Consider the following 18099-nt stretch of genomic DNA (forward strand, 5'->3'; position numbering starts at 1 on the left):
GCTCCTCCGTGGATATAGCCCATACTTTCCGTCTCTCAAAATACCATCCCTACTATTATTACACACAGATGCTGCATGTACAAATATATATACACAAGGGGAGGGGGTGTACGTGTGCATCACTTACCTGGTTGGAACTACTTGATCCTCTGGTGGCTACGGCTGGAGCTTGTCCCATGGCTGGCTGATGGTCTGCTTGTCTCTGAGATGGTGCTAGGGAACTGGTCATAAGAATGCGCTGAGCAGCTGTGACAGTAACATCTGCCTGAGCGGTGGGTTCAGGGGTCGTGTGCTGACCTGCTGTTCCATGACTCATCTCAGTTGCTGATGTCTGGATAGTTGTCATGAATGTCATTGTAGCCATGGCGGTTTTCTCCCTGGCACCTACAGGAGGAGGCTGGAGTTTGTCATCAACTGTGCTGGCAGGGAGATGAAGCTTCTCTGCAGGGATGTGATACTTATCCATAGATATGCAAGTATGGAGGTGTGGCTTGTCTATAGGCACATCTGTTGTGGATGGTTCCTGGCCAAGCAAAGTACCTGTATAGAGAGGAGTGTGCGCCCAATCTCCAGGGCCACCTGGATGGAAGGGGAAGTGGTCCTTGTCCCCCACTGTTCCAGTATGGAAGTTGGAGTGGTTCCAATCCACCTTTGTGCCACTATGCAGGTCCCCAGGCATGCCAGTATGCAGATGGGGCTGGTCCCTGTTTCCAGGTGTACTACTGTGTAGATGATTGCAGTCTCCGGGTGTCCTAGTGAGGTCCTGGTCTACAGGTGCCCCACTCTGGAATTGATCGCCAGGTGCCCCGCTCTGGAAGTGGATTTGGTTCTCGGGAACACCAGTACACAGATGGAGCTTGTCTGGAGCAGCCCCAGCAGAGACGTGGACCTTTTCTATAGCTATACCAATGTCAGTCTCTCCGTAATTTGTACAGTCAGAATGAGCATCTCCTGGCTTCTTCTGGGATTGAGTAGATGCTTGCTGTGCGGACTCAGCTAACGCTAAGGCCAGCATGCGTGCTGCATTTTTCGGAGGAGGAGGAGGGACAAGAGACACAGAAGTGACAGGAACAGGATCCTGGGGGGAGTCGAGGGCAACTGCTCCTAATGGAGGGAAAATTGAGAGAGAGAGAGATTTGTTACTCTGTAAGGATAGTGACCTAACCCTATAGACCATTATAAAAATAGATGCTTTTCACAGTAGCATTTCCTTGATGTGAAATACTTTATCTTCTGTCCCACATGCAAATGTTGCTGAATAGTACAGCTGTTCAGCAGGAAAACCACACCAAGAGATTGTGTAAAGGTTCCTCTTGCATTTCTAGAGAGGTAGGAAGTAGGTAAGGCAGAGAACAAGACCCCCTTATAACCAATTTAGACCACATGCTTTGGGGCTGAAAAAAAGACCCTTCTTCAAGTGTTGTCAGGTGGGGTGTTTTTTCATTGAGTGTCTTAGGTGGTCAATTCACTTGTTAACGGATATGCAAGGGTACACTATAGAGAGTTTCATATTATGATAGGATGAAAAAAAAAAAAGACAAAGGGGGAGCACATAAGGTATTGTGGAAAGTATCCAAGAATTCTGTGGTGGAGGGAAAAGACAGAGAGGTTTCTACTAAGACCTTAGCAACCTGCATCGCCCTGCAAGATACTCCTTCCGATTTAGGATTGGAATCGAGGCGTATTCCCCTCTCCTAAAAGGCACGTAGAGAAGTTTCTGAGAGCAGGTCCCTTAAAGAAAGAATGGAGGAAAACGCACTGTACCTGGCTGAGTGGGTCCAGAAGGTACAGTCTTATTCTGGCCGCTTGGCATGGGCCGCTCCCCTTCTTCTTGCAACTCTGGCTTGGCAGCAGTCAGCTGGGTCTGGGCCTCTTGGTGGCATCCCTCACCTGCTGCCATCTCGCTGGCTTTCAGGGGCAAAGACATCCTCTGTGTTGGGGACCTGTTTGTGGCTTCGTTGATGCTTTTGCTCCAGGTTGAAGAAGCCGTACTCCCCGCAGCAGTAGGCATCCCTTCGCATGCTTGTCTGGGCAGCGTCAAAGAGACTGGCTCTGATATAGTCACCAGGGGAGACTTGATTGGCTTTCGCCCTGTCTTAGGTGAGAAGGCATGGGTAACCTTCTCCGAGAAGGAGTGGGTTTTGGATGCCTTCTCCTCAGTTGGGCTCAGGTCCAGAGTAAAGAAGGGACTCATTTTCTCTTGGAAGGGGGACACTGGTTCAGAGCTTGTGGCACTGCCAGGGGTCTGACTTTGGCTACCAGACTCCAAGTCTGTCTTAGCTACGCTTGGCTTGTCCTTGTTAAAACCCATGGACTCCAACAGAGAGATGCTGCTATCCAGGCACTCAGACTCTGTCTTGGGTGGACTGCACTGAAAAGACATAGGATCAAAATCCAGGCTAGCTACTCCAATATCCGGTGGGCTCAGGTCAACATCTTCTGCTGACCTAGGAGAGATGAGGGCAGGAACATGAATCAGCCCCTCGTCCCCATCGCTCTCATTGTCATGGGGCAGGTTATCATAAGAATTGCAGCGGTTCATGGTCCCCAGGAGCTCCCCATTGAAGGAAGCAGACAGTGCATCGCTACTGGACCTGGGTCTTCTAGGCCGGAACAGTTTAGATTCACCTAGCAACGAGGAGATGGATAAGCATTAATAGGGCACTAGATCAATGTTCATTAAAAACTCCATGAGGCCATGACTTACTAGCTGTTTTTGTTGATTTAGTTTAAAACTCTGCACAATGGGACATTGATCTCATCTGTGGCCTCTTGGCACTAAAGTAATACAAATAATAATAAACCAGTGCAGGCTAACTTGGTTTAAAAACATTCACAGGTCTATAGAAATGTCACGCTCCCTTTTAAACTTTGTGAGCCAGTTGTTTTTCTATCTTACCATCAACAGCATGCAGGGAAGTGAGAGACTCTTCACTTTTAGCTGAGCGCAGGGTCCCGCTATCTCCTCTCCCACCTACCGAACCAAACATAAAAGAAGCTTTTTTATAATCTGCCATGTGCTCATGGTGTGAAGATAGAAGGGTTTCTGCCAGCCGTACCACTCACTCGAATCTAAGCAGCTTTTCTACTCTCCTACATGCTCACACAAAAGCTCTAGTCACAACTGTATGCTTTTTGTATCCCATACCACAATTTATTCTATTGGGCATTTTTACAGTGTCTTCGGTCAAAAATGAGCTTTACACACACAAGTGAATTAACAGAGGTGCCAAGGTTAGGTGGTGGTACTACTCTTCCCTACAAAGGGAGAAACTGAAAACAAGCTGTTAATCTCTGCAGAGGGATGGGTTGAGAAGCAAACTGTCCATAGGTCCCCAGCCCTGATTCCTTTTGGGGGAGAGGGTGCAGGCTCACTTGAATCTGAAGTGGAAGGAATGGGTAAGGATCCCCATAAGATGATGCCCCTTGATCGGGATGATGGCAATGTATCCCACTGATCCATCGGTGTAATTCACCATCTACCAGTGGCTCCAAGGGCCATTACAGTAGCTGAGGCTCACTGGAAGCCCTCAGCCCCTGTACTCCAGCAGCTGGAGAGAGGCCCCTCTACTGGCCATATCAGTTTTTAGTACTGCTTTGTGGTGATAGCACAATGCAAAGCAGCCAAAGGAAGGGAAGAACTCAGACTGCATATTTTGTGAGCACAGAATAAGCATTAACTTTAACCCTGAAGTACTGGGGAAGTCTGTGGATATTTCTAAAACCACTGCCATGAAATATACAGGGGTTCCCTAATATGGCCAAGTTGGGACTTTTGTCCCCTCTCTCTCATTTCATTTTATACTAAGGAAAATTTGAAAATAATTCAAAGTTACGGAAAACTATAAGGTGGTATTTTAAGAGAAGCTGGAGAGAGATACTAGATGGATATACATAAAAGGGAGTTGTGGTAAGGGAGAAGCACATCTCTATTACACACAGTCTTAGAGATTCTAAGTGCTTGTCTATATGGGGAAGTTTATGGGCATTACTATACTGGTATAACGATAAACTCCTTTTTTTACTATGGACTGAGGGCCCTTTTCCAGGTTAGTTTATACTGCTCCCAAAGAGAGACAAGCTAAACCAGCAAAACATGCTCTTATTGTGGAATAAGAGTTATACTTGTTTAGTAATGTCAGTAAATTTTCCCAAAAACACTGAGATGTCAGTCCTGAATATTCCATCTTCGAGGGGATGGATCTGTTGGGTTGCTTTCATAACAATGACACCCCTGGATGAGGTCTGGATCTAAAAGCATGAACCTCTACTGCCTCAGCTAAAGAACTCAGGTTCCATTAATGAAAGGCTGTACCAGATTCAAACCTCTATTCATGGATTATGGCCTAAGCGCTTGGAGAAGCATACTAAGTGTGGGTGACTTTCCCAGCAACACCCCGTTTGGTAGGAACAAAGGGCACCCTACTCACCTGCCAGCGCTATGGCTTTCATTTCGGAGGGCTCACTTGGATTGCGCTGCAGTTTCCGCTTGGAGACAGAAGAGGATTTTCCCAGGTTGAAGAAGGAGCGCCAACTGCCAACAGGGGATTTCTTCATCTTGCTGGGCGGTCTTTTTCTGGAGCAACAAAGCAGAAGGGGGTTTGCATTCAAGACACGTTGCCAGTCACTGAATCTTACCTACCGTACCTGATTCTTTCTGCACCTGGCCTGCTGGCTTTGGCAGAGAACCTGGTGCTGAAACAAGGCTGAGAAAACTAGACATGCATATTTCAGCAGCAGAGGATAGTTACGCTTCTCTACCTGGAAAAGTCCAGTCCCAAAACTTGTGGGGTCAAGTCCATTGAACAAAACTGAGCTCCTGTATAAAGGACATTCGTTTCCTTTTTGTAGCCAGGCAGTTGGAATTTTTAAGGCGCCAAGCCTGGACAGCATTCAGAAGCTGAACTAAGAATGTCTCTTATTTTATAGGCAAATGTACCTGTTCCCTTAATTATAACTTAACTAAACTAAACAAATCAGGAAAGAGATCTGAGAGAATTTCATCTGCATTTATAAAAACTACTTGACCCCACACCCCATCTCCTAAGTCTCCATGCACACGTACATGAATCTCTGGCGGGATGTAGGGAGTCTCAGGGCCAGCTCACTCAAGGCATACAACAAACATATGGCTCAATTTACACCTGAGATGTCTCTGCATGTGTCCTGCTGCACCCTCTGCATTGTAAGCAAGTCTTGCTGAGGTCAAATGGCTGTAATAGTTAAAAGCCTGCTGAGACACACAGTGATGGAAAATAAAAGCCTCTACCTTTCAGATGGAAAGTCTATGACGGTGTGGAATTTCCCCTGTAATGCAGCAGGGCCTTCTCCCACTTCAATGTATTTACTGTCTGCCACTATAGGGGAGTTGATCTGGGCTTGCGTCCTTGCTTGTGCCTCCTCCAGGGTGAGCAGCTTAGTTGAGGGTGAGGACACCAGCAGTGATTTGGGGCGTGATAAGGAAGTGTGACCTGCAAATGAAAACCAGAGACAAGGAAGAGAATCAGAGAGGAGCAGTAGGAAAAATAAGGCCTGTGGATAGATTATAGCATTTCCTGAGCCCTTGGAAACCCAAGAATAGGCCAACATAGCTTCTATTAGCTCTGCCATAACGGGGTGTAACAGTGGAACGAATAATTGGCAAAGCCTTACAGGATGTAATTGGGAGGATGAAAACCATTAGGATTCTGTATCTCTAGAAGCCTACAGGACTTCATCTCCATGCTGTAGGGGTTTGCTTTTAACCCTCTCTGACTTCTAGGGCTAGAATATTTTCAGTTTTCCCTATAGGATGGTTCAAAACCCTGCAGAGAAAGGTGCCTGTTTTCTTTCCAATTGCTGGTTTTACTTGCACTCATCAACCTTGGTTCTAGCTCAGAGTAGGGTGGGGAATGGCTACATCTAAACATTTTAAGTAGGAGTGATTTAAATCATACATACTAATTGCAAGCATGTTTGTAACATTTTAAATAGCTCCCAACAAATAGTGGGGTAGAGTGTAATAAACTAGGAGCTGGACTGTTTTATGGCTGTAGTTGTGTTTTTCCCCCTTTTTCTTTAAAGTTTTGGGGTTTGTTTCTTTAAGGTGAGTTAAACACCTCCTCCCCCAATAAGACCAAAACTAGTTAAAATTACTTCCCAGGACTACAACCCTGTATGTCAACTTTCCTTACAGAGGAACCTGTTACAATAGAGCTAGTTTATAGAGTGGTTTAGTAAATCACATGCAATCCTGTTACAATAGCCCTCCTGCGTCTATGAGTATGAATTTTGCCCATGTTACCATGATTATCCCTTGCCAGCTTACTGAACAACACAACTCTGCATAAAATGTGCATGTAGGCTCTTGTCTGCACTGGCCTTTGAGACATGATTAAAAGTTACTCTATGTTGAACAGTGGCCCAATCCCCACGCTTGCTTGGAAAAAGGGACAGAAAACACATCCTGGCTCAGGCTGATCAGCAGTGGCCACTCAAATCATGTTAAACAGTCTTTGATGCACATTCGAAGCACTAGTAATGCGTACACTTCCACTGGAAGGTGTGACTGCAGCTTGTGTATACACACTCAAGCTAGATCCTGTGTACATATTGGAGCTGGCTTGAGTAACAGTACTAGTGATGCCTCGGCAGCATGGCTGGCAACACAGACTGTACAACCCCACCCAGGACACTGTGTATGTTCTCGGAGCTGCCATTGTTCAAGCTAGCTAGATCAAACCTAGCTCAGGTATGTCTAAATGTGCTGTAACCATACCTGCTGAGTGCAGTGCAGACAGACCCTTACAGGATGCTACGTGCTGCCTCGCTCCTGTAGAATGTTCCCTGAGCTCTGTTACTACCCTGTGACAAGCCCCAGCATCCTGCTCACCACTGAGACACGTTGCTGAGAGCAATCAACAAATCAAAACAGACTGGTTTGGCAAATTAGCTGAATTAAACACAGACCATTTTGAACTCAAGATAAACATGCTGAGAACTTGAGCCAAATAATTGTCTCTCCCTGGAAGAAAACAGCCTGGATCAGGTATAATTAACACTGAAAGATCAGCTAAACTCACGGTGGGAATACACATGTATTGCTGAACTGGGGCTCTTGTCCTAACAGCTGAGCAAACCCCTCGCTCCTACTGCTTTATACTTGCCTCTTAGGTGGAAAGCTGGACTGACAGCAAATCTACTATGCTGAAGACAATGAGGCCCTAACACAGAACTGGAAAGCATCAAATATACCGGCAAACAGCTTAACTCTGCCCATAGTTAGTGACAACTGCACTGAAAAAGCCCATTTTCTACTAAGGATGAGCTACATTAAATCAGCTACTTTAATATCTATTAGTAATACAGCATGGGGGCTGAACATACATGAATCTAACAAATGGAGTTAAATCCATCCCTGCTGTAACTTTACTGACTGCAGTGGGGAGATAGCAGGCATTTGCACAACGTAGGAATTTTAATTTTGAACTGTAACCATTTTCTGCACCAAGAAAAGCCTTCACAGACTGGGCTCATGGTGTATCACACAGAGGAGTGAATGCAGAACTCATCTGTCCAAGTGGAGCTATACCTTTAAGAAATCAATACTGGACTGTCATCTCTGCTGAATTGTAACTTTCTGCTTAAGCTGCGTGGAGCTATTAGTTATTTTACAGGCTAAACAAATGAGTAATGCTTTAATCATTCCAATGCCCTGTACAATATGGTTCAGTTCATTGCTAGGCCCTCCAACCTCATTGGGTGCCTCGTAGCCTCACCCCCTAGGTCAGTGGTTCTCAACCTTTCCAGGCGACTTACTGTGCCCCTTTCAAGACTCTGATTTGATCCCCGGGTGGGTGAGGCTGGGGCTTCCACATGTGTCTTAAGCTTCAGCAGGGGCCCTGCCTGATACCTTCTAAGGCCAGCCCTGCACTTGAGACCCTCCTAAACCCATCCCACAACCCACCATGTTGAGAAACATTGATGTAGTATATAGAGCAGTATAAACATTTTATTGTATGAAATAATAGTTTGTACCGACTTCACTAGTGCTTTTTAGGTAGCCTGTTGTAAAACCAGGCAAATATCTGGATGAGTTGAAGTACCCCTGTTTGAGAACCCCTGCCAAAGGTGGGAACTGCCACTAGTTACAAGAATATGGATAGAATTGTGTGGCTAACAAGTCGGAGCCATGCTAATGAATGCCTGCAGGCTCCATGGAATATGGACCCTTTAGTGGCTAAGATTTAAAATGTCTCTTATCAAAAGTGGGGCCCAAAATTTCAAATGTGGATGTCTAAAGTTAGGCACTTACTAAAGTGGCCTCATTATTAGAGGTGCTGAGCACCACCACTTCCCACTAGGGTCAGCAGGAGCTGTGGCTGCTCAGTATGTCAGGGTGCCACACCTTCAGCAAGTGCCATAGTGCACAAGCCTGTGCTGCAAAGACAACTTGAAGGGAGGAGCGTGCAGGAGCGAAAACTTTAAAGATTATCACAGACCTTCCACAAGGGAAAAGCTACAACTGTGCCAAGACAGAGAAACATGTTTGAATCGCAGGAATAAAGAGCAGTAAGTGCTGATGTCAAATTATTAGGCTCAATTCTACAGAGCACCCTTGATTCCTATTGACATCAATGGGAGAGGAAGGTTGTCCAGACCCCCAAAACTCAGGCCACATCTCTCAACTTTAGGCACTCATCCCTGAAAATGTTGGCCTTTTGTTTTTACTGTAAACACTATTCCAAATGTCTACTGGAGAGGCTAGAATTTGTGCTAAAATCTTCCCCTAATTTTGCTACAATTAATCCCCCCAAGGAATGTACATACCTGCCCCATCTCGTATGACTGAGCTGAGTTTGGAGCTGAAGAGGACATCAACGTGATTCAGGATGAATTCCACCACCACCGACTGGATTCGGACCTCCATGAAGGCAGCTGTTCCACTGAAACAGGCAGACTCTATCTGTTTCGATCTAAGGAAATGCATGGCGGATTAAACTTCAATATAAATTCACCATGGGTACGGGCTCATTGAGCACAGTGGGCTTGCACTGCTGTGACCAGGTATATAACACCACTTAGGCCAGGTTCCATAATGGATCCAGATAGCACCTTAAGGGACAGATTCTCTGCTGGTGTAACTCCCTTTGTTTTCAAAGTGCTCTGCAAATCATCACGCTGAATTTGGTCCTGTGATGACTTCAGTCTGGATCTGACTCTATGTCAACAGCAGTGTCCCCCTAGCGGAGGGAGAAGCAGCTGTTGCAGGCCCAGACTGAGGGGAGTGATAAGCTGAATATCGAAGGCTTGCCTGTTTTGTCCCCTTCCCTCCATGTGCACTTGAAGTTGACAATGCAATTACATGAACAATCTCACTGCAACTTTTTAAATAAACTTTTCCTCGTGAGCTAGGAAAATCTCCAACTAGCTCTGCTCAGCCAGGACCCCCACATTCAAAAGTAGCCTTAACCAAGAGAAAATTGCCAGGCAGAAGAGACTGGCTCACACACGTTAACTGCCCATGAGGGACACCCCGACTCAGATGTCTCAGGATGGTAATTGGACAGTCCAGGAACTAGCACAATAAAACAAGGCAGGGGGGATTGGTTGTTTAACTAAGGTTTTGAAATTAGTGATGGCATTGTAAGATGGTCATGTGACATGGGAGATTCCAGAGGACAAAGTTTATCCAAGGGTCTGGCAAGATCATTTCCATAGGTCTGAAACCTACTAGAGGTGCTGCTTTACCTCCTGGCTTGAAGTGGTTTCCATCAGATACAGGGTTTACCATTTGGCTCAGTGGCTCTCAGCACCCCTGAAACCTACTAGCCATATATATCACGTCAAACTATACAGACTGCTGCACTGGGATGTCAGTGGTGCCACAGCATGGAACCAGTTCTCTTGCATGACCAAAGGAGATAGTATCCACAGAGAGGGAAAAGTTAGGCCTAATTCTCCATTAATTTACACTACTGTAAATAAGAAGTAATTCTGTCAAAATTAGCAGAGTTATAGTAGTGAAACAGCCCAGTGGCTCAGATGGCCAGCTGCTGTAGTTCCACTGACGTCAACAGGAATGATGCTGTTTACACTAGAAGAAGACCTGGTCCAACATGTTCAAACCTGCCCAGTCTCAAAGCACTTTCTCTGGAAAATCTCCCACTGAAAAACCAATAGCAGTTGTGCCTGAATAAGAATTGAAGAATCAAAACCATAGGGGGGTTTCTGGGTGTTGACATTTATCATCCTCTTGGGAACATAGCATGAAATAACCTCCGCTTGCAGCATTTACTTGGGGGAACAGGTTTGATGCGTGTTTCAAATGATAAGGTGAGAGAAAATCCAGCAGAAGTACCTTAGTAGGTTTGGTGCCCAGACAATTGCTAAGTTCTTGGTATGCATATTTGTGATGGAGCAGTAATCAGCTAGATGAGCCAAGTGCCTCATTAGGAACTCCAGTGTCCTGAAAAATGAGAATGAAATGCAAAAATTTGTTAACTCGTTCAAATAATAAATCATTCAACACCCATTAGCAAGGCTTGCTGCAATTCGCAAAAAACACAATGAATTAATTGGTATTTGCTTGGGAGCAAAGGAAGGAATGATGTGCCCTAAGCAAGACAAAAATGTTGCCTCAGGCAGATAATTACAGCAGGGTCTCCTGACTGTCCAATTGAAGAAACATATGCACTTGTCAGATTTAACAGAACACAAGGGTGGGCAAACAAAACTTGATGTGGGCAAAACCACCAGCAACTCCACTAGCTTAACAGGCTATAGGACCAGCTAGTCATTCTCAAGTTCATTGCTTGGCTGCTCAATGTTGTGCAACAGAAATACAACATTTGCTCAGGCACAGCCTGTGTCTGATAACTTCCTGGGCATGCTGCAAAACCTATCTCAGACTTTTGGGAAGGGGTTTATTTTATTCTCTTTTTGTGTAAGGTGGAGGATGCTTTTATTTAGGAACTCGAGTGGCGTTTGGTAGGAGGCTGCTTTGAAAATCACAGCTTTAAGAACCAAGATAGGATAATCTTTGTTACGTTTTGTACGGTGTTTATGGTATGGACACCTGCAGATATATATTTATACATCTAAATAAGATACAGGGTGAAACATTTCAAGCTCATATTCACACACTGAGAGACCATTACTTTTCAGCAGCACAGATGGCAAGCACCCCTGGGAATTTTCAGGAGCTATGAGTATTTATTACAGGCAGCAGTGGGGAGTTAGTGCTCTGTGGTGCTGGTGTGGAGCACTGAGGGTATAGCTGATGGGGGTACAAGAGAACCTGCTTTCACACTAACACAAGTGCTGAAATACAGCCCCCAAGTCAAGTCTGCTCAATCACTCACTAACAGCAATAAACTTTAAGAGGTGAGTGAGTGCAGGATCTCAAGTCTCCTTGGACTTGTCCTGTCTTCATCTCTTTCCTGCTTGGCACTCCTGCCTGGTTTCTCTTTGCACATGTGTCCTGTGCAAAGCCATGTAGGGATAAAGACTTAAGCTAAAAAGTCTGCATTTACTGGAGATGAAATGGACAAAATCCCTTGAGACTTGCACTGTCCTTCCACAGCCTGTGCTGCCAAGCGCCACCATCAGCAGCCTGGAAACTCTGGCTTGGCCGACGATTATTAGAAGAATAAAAATGCTCTTTTCTTCCAAAAAGACTGCACAGCCAAGCCTCAGGAACGTTTAGGAGGAAACCTCAAGTGAACCACCATCTCTGCCCAGTCACCACTAGGGGGAACACTTGCAGCAGAGTTATCTCCTGTGAAATGTGATTGCTCTCACCTGGGTTTTTATCCTTTCCTAGCCTCCTCTCTGTTCTGAGAATAAGGCTGATACATCAAAATCAGACATTAGGGCAGAGAGTGATTACAGAAGCATCACCAGCCACAGCTTAAATAAGTGAGGCAGGGCTGGGAAAGACAACAGCATGCTTTATATTGATGGGAATTTCCTGAAGGGGGCTTTTCATGGGAGATTTTAATTGCAGAGCTACTCTGTCCCTATGTCCTCTCAGTGCAGATGGGATCGGGTGGTAATACGAAAGCCCAGGCACTGAGATGGGTCAAAGGAAGAACCTCACGTCCAACCCACTCTGAATTTCAGAGTGAGGGCAGGGAGAGGAAAGCTCAGAGCTGAATCTAGCCAAATTTGCCCTTAAGGCTCCGCTCCAGAGTCAGACTCAGAACAAGAGGGGCTGCTTCCTGGCTCAGCTGCCCGTGATATTTTGGTGCCATCAAACCTGAACCTTCCACTTTGGCCATTCCTAGACCTAACTGGCCAGGGTAAATGGGCACAGAACAGGAATAAGAATGCAAGCTGAGGTATCCCCAGCCCCCTGCCATAGATGACAGGGGAGGCCGCTGGGGAAAATGAGGAAGGTAAACCGGAAAGAGGCACAGAATAAAACTGTGAATTAACGCCTGAAGGGGTACAAGGTTGTCCTGCAATGGTCTAAGTAGTCAGGGTCACCCTTGAGACTGCTTTACGGCACACTGACATCACAGCAAACATCAGAAAGACCTTGCTGCCCATCCAGCCAACAGGACAGAACAACTTGCCCCTGTAGAACAGGCATGGTCCAGCCACTTACTGCACACTCCATTGTGGGGATAGTCTATGATATAACTGAGGGCATTCGGGGCCATGCTGGGGAAAGGAGAGGGGTTGGGTGGCTGCAGCATGGCATGGCAGTTCACTAGGACAAAAAAAGAGGCTCGGATTCCTACGCTGCTTTTCCGACTGCCCAATTCCCAAATGCTCCCTCCCTTTCTGTAATGCATGTGGGAGAGCCGTTCCTCTCTGCTGTCGGCAGAATACCTTCCCTGCCAACCCTGCTAGTTAAACAGATGTGCTGCCACAGCTGCACCTGTGCAACTTACATTTGTACCTCTGCAGTGCTTCTTTTTTCACATTATTTCAGATGCAGCATCTTCATCTGTCACCAGACTAACTGGCCTTGCTGGGCAAATCCTTGACAAAGTTCTGATTCTCCCGCTACTTGCTCCATTCCTCTCCTTCTTACTTCAACCTACGGTTTTTGTCCTCATTAAAAATATCCTGTGCAAAGTCTCACCACCCACCTCCCCTCTCTATAATGAAATCTGACTACTTGGCTGTGATGGGCTCTGTTTTCATCCTCTCCTGGCATACTGTATAGAGTAAGGCAAATAAGATTTATGTACAGTATGTGTTGTCACTGATCTCATTAAAATATGTCAATGTTATCCAGTCAGCGATCCTTCCAAGTGTGCTCAACTATGCAGGAAGAATGCGGCCATCTTAGCAGGGGGAAATCAGAAAGCACACAATAATATCAGCCTTCCCTTCATAAGCGATGATTGTATAACGGCCAAACAAGTGACACCATCGTGCTGCAGCACAAGTCCCAATAGTTAGCATAACATGATTTCGGTTTCGTCTGCACTGGTGACCTTGGTCCTGGACAGGCTGAGGATGGAAAGCTAGGGCCCTGGTGCACTGTCAGAGCAGAAAAAGAATGAATGCGTGTGCTGGGGTAAAGCTACGCACACTAACCTGTAGTGCGGTGGGGGTAGTTGCTGGATGACATCATGAATTTTAACCAATCGCTCTTCATCTGTAGCAGCGGACACAGCATCCTGGAACAAAACAAATTAACATGCTAAAACTGGGTGTTTGCTAATGCAAATGAAACAGTTTAGATGGCGCTAATTGCTGGCATTTAGATCTGTAGGATTTACCTTCCCACCGAAGCCTTTCGGCTGCCCCCTTCACCATGGAATCTGTGTACTGAGCAGGTGCGCCTGCATACAGCTAACATTAAAGGCAAGATTCAATGAAGCTGGCCCAGGAGCTGTAAGTTGCACCTTGATGGCACAGAGTGACTCCATGTGCAGCAACCTATGTTCCCATCAATGCCCTCCCTTGTTGGCTACGCCATCTGTAGTTTCTGCTGGGGACTCCTCAAATGCTATGGGGATTCACACAATCATTCAAACCTCCAACGTGCCTCTCTCCTGGTGCTCCAAGTCTAGAGCAGGGTATTGTGCCCTGCCACAACTGTACGCGGATCCCAGTAAGGGAACAGCAAAGGGCACTGTGAGCCTGGAGTGCTGGACATGAGCACAGCAGTGTGAGGCTGCTAGTTTAGCTTCAGCAGCAGAGTTGTTGGAGTAGCATGCCCAAACAGGATCTGCCCTAAGCCAATGCCTTGGAGAGCCCCGTTTTCACAGGTAACCCTTTTTAAACATAAAGAGAAAGAAAGATCTTCAACAGGATCCATTTCAGAATCTGTCTATCTTATATGGCCTCTGTTACCAGGCTTTACAAAACAGGTGGCTCTGTCATTCCTGTTGATCAAACCCACAATGATGTTGTCCAATCCATGGAAACCGAGATATCGGCTTGTACTTACTGAGAACTTCTCGTACAGCTGATATGTGAGCAGGGGGTTGGGGAGCTCGCGGAAGTAGAGCTTACAGAGGGAGCCCACACAGTGGATATCTTGAATGTAAACATCTTTAGTCAAGTCGGGGATCTGCTCCGAGTCAAACTCGTGGCTAGAGATGGGAAAGGCAGAGGGAGGGAGAGAGGGGTGAGAAAAGCCAAGAACAAATCAGAGTCGAAGGAACACAAGAGCATGCTTCACAGAAGAAATAAATGGCTTAGAGCCAAAGCTACAAGAGTCACGCTTGTGCTGTTGCATACTCACAATTTTCCAAAATGGGATGGTTTCTTACGAGGCATCGTCGGTTGCAATGACATCTAACTGGCTAGCCCAGAAATCAGATTTCCCGTAACAAGGCAGACACCCTTGTATTTTAAAGTGTCTATTCTCAACACCATTGCAAGCAATTTACATCTCTAACCCCAGGGATTGTGCCTAGGTAAAATTCGCCACGGGCCAAAATGAAAACTTTACCCTCTTTAAATTTCAAAAGCCTGGAAACTGAAATTATAAGCAACACTGAACATCAGGGCCTATCAACAGCTGCCGTACATCGAAACTACTGTGTGCCGAAATTCCTTGGAGACAAGCAAGAGAGTCCAGCAAGAATGAGCAGAGCCAGGAACCACATGAAGAAAACCCGTGTACATTCCCTTGGTTTTCACACAGAGAGGAAAAGAGAGCGAGAAACCCAAAGCACAAATGTTTATGAAATAAAAGCTGCATTCAGAGGGTCAGGCCTGGCAAGCCTTGCTTCCCACTAGAATATGTGCATGGAAATTCCTGTTTCCAATTAGCCAGGGACTAGTGTAGTGAGTCAGGCCACTGGGAGGGGTGAGTAAAGGATTGCTGTTGCTGAACCTCACTTCTCCACGAGATGTAAATCGAACTGCTGATCCCCTATGCAGAACAAGCAGCAAAGAATCCTGTGGCACCTTATAGACTAACAGACGTTTTGGAGCATGAGCTTTCGTGGGTGAATACATGCATTGACGAAGTGGGTATTCACCCACGAAAGCTCATGCTCCAAAATGTCTGTTAGTCTATAAGGTGCCACAGGATTCTTTGCTGCTTTTACAGATCCAGACTAACACGGCTACCCCTCTGATACTATGCAGAACAAGACACTCATTCCAGAATAAGAGACTCCAAACATGGAGGAATTCAGGAATAGTTATTTCAGAATAGCTGTTGCTGAATAACTCCAGGTGTAGATAAGCTCTTTGGGGAAGGAGCAGGGAGAATTTTTAGATCTTATTTAAAAGTGAAGTGGGATGGAGTGAGGTGAACGCAAAGGAGAATGAGTTCTTCCAGCTAGCAACCTCCACGGCAAGGGTGCAGGGTTCCTTGCCCATCGGAGATGGGCTGATAGTATTCTAGAAAGACAGGCAAGGCCCTGTCTACTGGGAAATCTGCACTGGTATAAACTAAGATGGGAATTTAAACTGATATAGTTACAATTAATGCAAACCCATGAGGACCCACTTATTTCAGACTAAGAGTGGCCTTTTTTTTAAAGTTTTATTTAAGTCAGCTGGAAACAGGTTTAAGCTAAATCAAAATATGCTGCCCTTACACTGAAGTAAGGGCCTACGCAGAGGGGGGTTGCACCAGTTTAATAAACTGGTTTAAAAAGGTGATTTAAGTTAAACCAGTCACACTTTGTCATGTAGACAAAGTTTGTCATTTCACTTCAGAACCTCTGTGGAAAAAGAGAGAGATGGGATTTTAAATGTTCCAGAGCTATAGCATGCGAGAATTTTTAAGCAATCGATAAACTCGGGGGTTGTGCCATATGACTGGAGGATTGCTAATGTAGTTCCTATTTTTAAGAAAGGGAATAAGAGTGATCCGGGTAATTATAGGCCTGTTAGCTTGACGTCTGTAGTATGTAAGGTCTTGGAAAAAATTTTAAGGAAGAAAGTAGTTAAGGACATAGAGGTCAATGGTAATTGGGACGAACTGCAACACGGATTTACTAAAGGTAGATCATGCCAAACCAATCTGATCTCCTTCTTTGAGAAGGTGACGGATTACTTAGATAAAGGAAATGCGGTAGATATAATTTACCTAGATTTCAGTAAGGCGTTCGACGCGGTTCCTCACAGGGAGCTGTTAGTTAAATTGGAAAAGATGGGAGTGAATATGAAAGTTGTAAGGTGGATAAGGAACTGGTTAAAGGGGAGACTCCAGAGGGTCGTATTGAAAGGTGAACTGTCAGGCTGGAAGGAGGTCACCAGTGGAGTCCCTCAAGGACTATTTTTAAGAAAGGGAATAAGAGTGATCCGGGTAATTATAGGCCTGTTAGCTTGACGTCTGTAGTATGTAAGGTCTTGGAAAAAATTTTAAGGAAGAAAGTAGTTAAGGACATAGAGGTCAATGGTAATTGGGACGAACTGCAACACGGATTTACTAAAGGTAGATCATGCCAAACCAATCTGATCTCCTTCTTTGAGAAGGTGACGGATTACTTAGATAAAGGAAATGCGGTAGATATAATTTACCTAGATTTCAGTAAGGCGTTCGACGCGGTTCCTCACAGGGAGCTGTTAGTTAAATTGGAAAAGATGGGAGTGAATATGAAAGTTGTAAGGTGGATAAGGAACTGGTTAAAGGGGAGACTCCAGAGGGTCGTATTGAAAGGTGAACTGTCAGGCTGGAAGGAGGTCACCAGTGGAGTCCCTCAAGGATCGGTTTTGGGACCGATCTTATTTAACCTTTTTATTACTGACCTTGGCACAAAGAGCGGGAATGTGCTAATAAAGTTTGTGGATGACACAAAGCTGGGGGGTATTGCTAACACGGAGAAGGACAGGGATACTATTCAGGAAGATCTGAACCACCTTGTAAACTGGAGTAATAGAAATAGGATGAAATACAATAGTGAAAAGTGCAAGGTCATGCACTTAGGGATTAATAATAAGAATTTTGGATATGCGTTGGGGGCGCATCAGTTGGAAGCGACGGAGGAGGAGAAGGACCTTGGGGTACTGGTTGATAGCAGGATGACTATGAGTCGCCAATGTGATACGGCTGTTAAATAAGCAAATGCGATTTTGGGATGCATCAGGCGGGGTATTTCCTGCAAGGATAAGGATGTGTTAGTACCATTATATAAGGCGTTGGTGAGACCCCATCTGGAATACTGTGTGCAGTTCTGGTGTCCCATGTTCAAGAAGGATGAATTCAAACTGGAACAGGTTCAGAGACGGGCTACGAGGATGATCCGAGGAATGGAAAAACTGCCTTATGAAAGGAGACTCAAAGAGCTTGGCTTGTTTAGCCTGGCCAAAAGAAGGCTGAGGGGGGATATGCTCGCTCTATATAAATATATCAAGGGGGTTAACGTTAGGGAGGGAGAGGAATTATTTAAGTTTAGTACTAATGTAGACACGAGGACGAATGGGTATAAACTGGATATTAGGAAGTTTAGACTTGAAATTAGACGAAGGTTTCTGACCATTAGGGGAGTGAAGTTCTGGAATAGCCTTCCGAGGGAAGTAGTAGGGGCAAAAGACTTTCCTGGCTTTAAGACAAAGCTTGATAAGTATATGGAGGGGATGTTATGATAGGATCGTTAATTTGGGCAATTGATCTTGAATTACCACCAGACAGGTCTGCTCAATGGTCTGCGGGGAGATGTTGGATGCGATGGGTACTGAGTTGCTGCAGAG

At 45.5% G+C, this 18099-nt stretch overlaps 1 protein-coding gene and 1 long non-coding RNA gene across 10 annotated transcripts in view; one reads left to right on the top strand and one right to left on the bottom strand.

Moving 5' to 3' along the window:
- The window catches only part of LOC127033697 (uncharacterized), a 112267-nt gene that overhangs the window by 88569 nt on the left and 5599 nt on the right, over positions 1-18099 (top strand). The window lies entirely within an intron of this gene.
- ARHGAP32 (Rho GTPase activating protein 32) overlaps positions 1-18099 on the bottom strand; it is a 403957-nt gene that overhangs the window by 8494 nt on the left and 377364 nt on the right. For all 9 annotated transcript variants that reach the window (XM_050921524.1, XM_050921528.1, XM_050921525.1 and 6 more), the window contains 9 exons: positions 14393-14537; positions 13534-13616; positions 10340-10447; positions 8809-8954; positions 5270-5471; positions 4431-4576; positions 2900-2974; positions 1765-2628; positions 128-1104 (listed from right to left, as the gene is read on the bottom strand). In XM_050921524.1, coding sequence (XP_050777481.1) covers positions 128-1104; positions 1765-2628; positions 2900-2974; positions 4431-4576; positions 5270-5471; positions 8809-8954; positions 10340-10447; positions 13534-13616; positions 14393-14537 — 2746 coding nt within the window. The remainder of the gene's footprint in view (positions 1-127; positions 1105-1764; positions 2629-2899; positions 2975-4430; positions 4577-5269; positions 5472-8808; positions 8955-10339; positions 10448-13533; positions 13617-14392; positions 14538-18099) is intronic.

Source organism: Gopherus flavomarginatus, chromosome 13 (genome assembly GCF_025201925.1).
Source record: "Gopherus flavomarginatus isolate rGopFla2 chromosome 13, rGopFla2.mat.asm, whole genome shotgun sequence".
NCBI classification, from domain to species: Eukaryota; Metazoa; Chordata; order Testudines; family Testudinidae; genus Gopherus; species Gopherus flavomarginatus.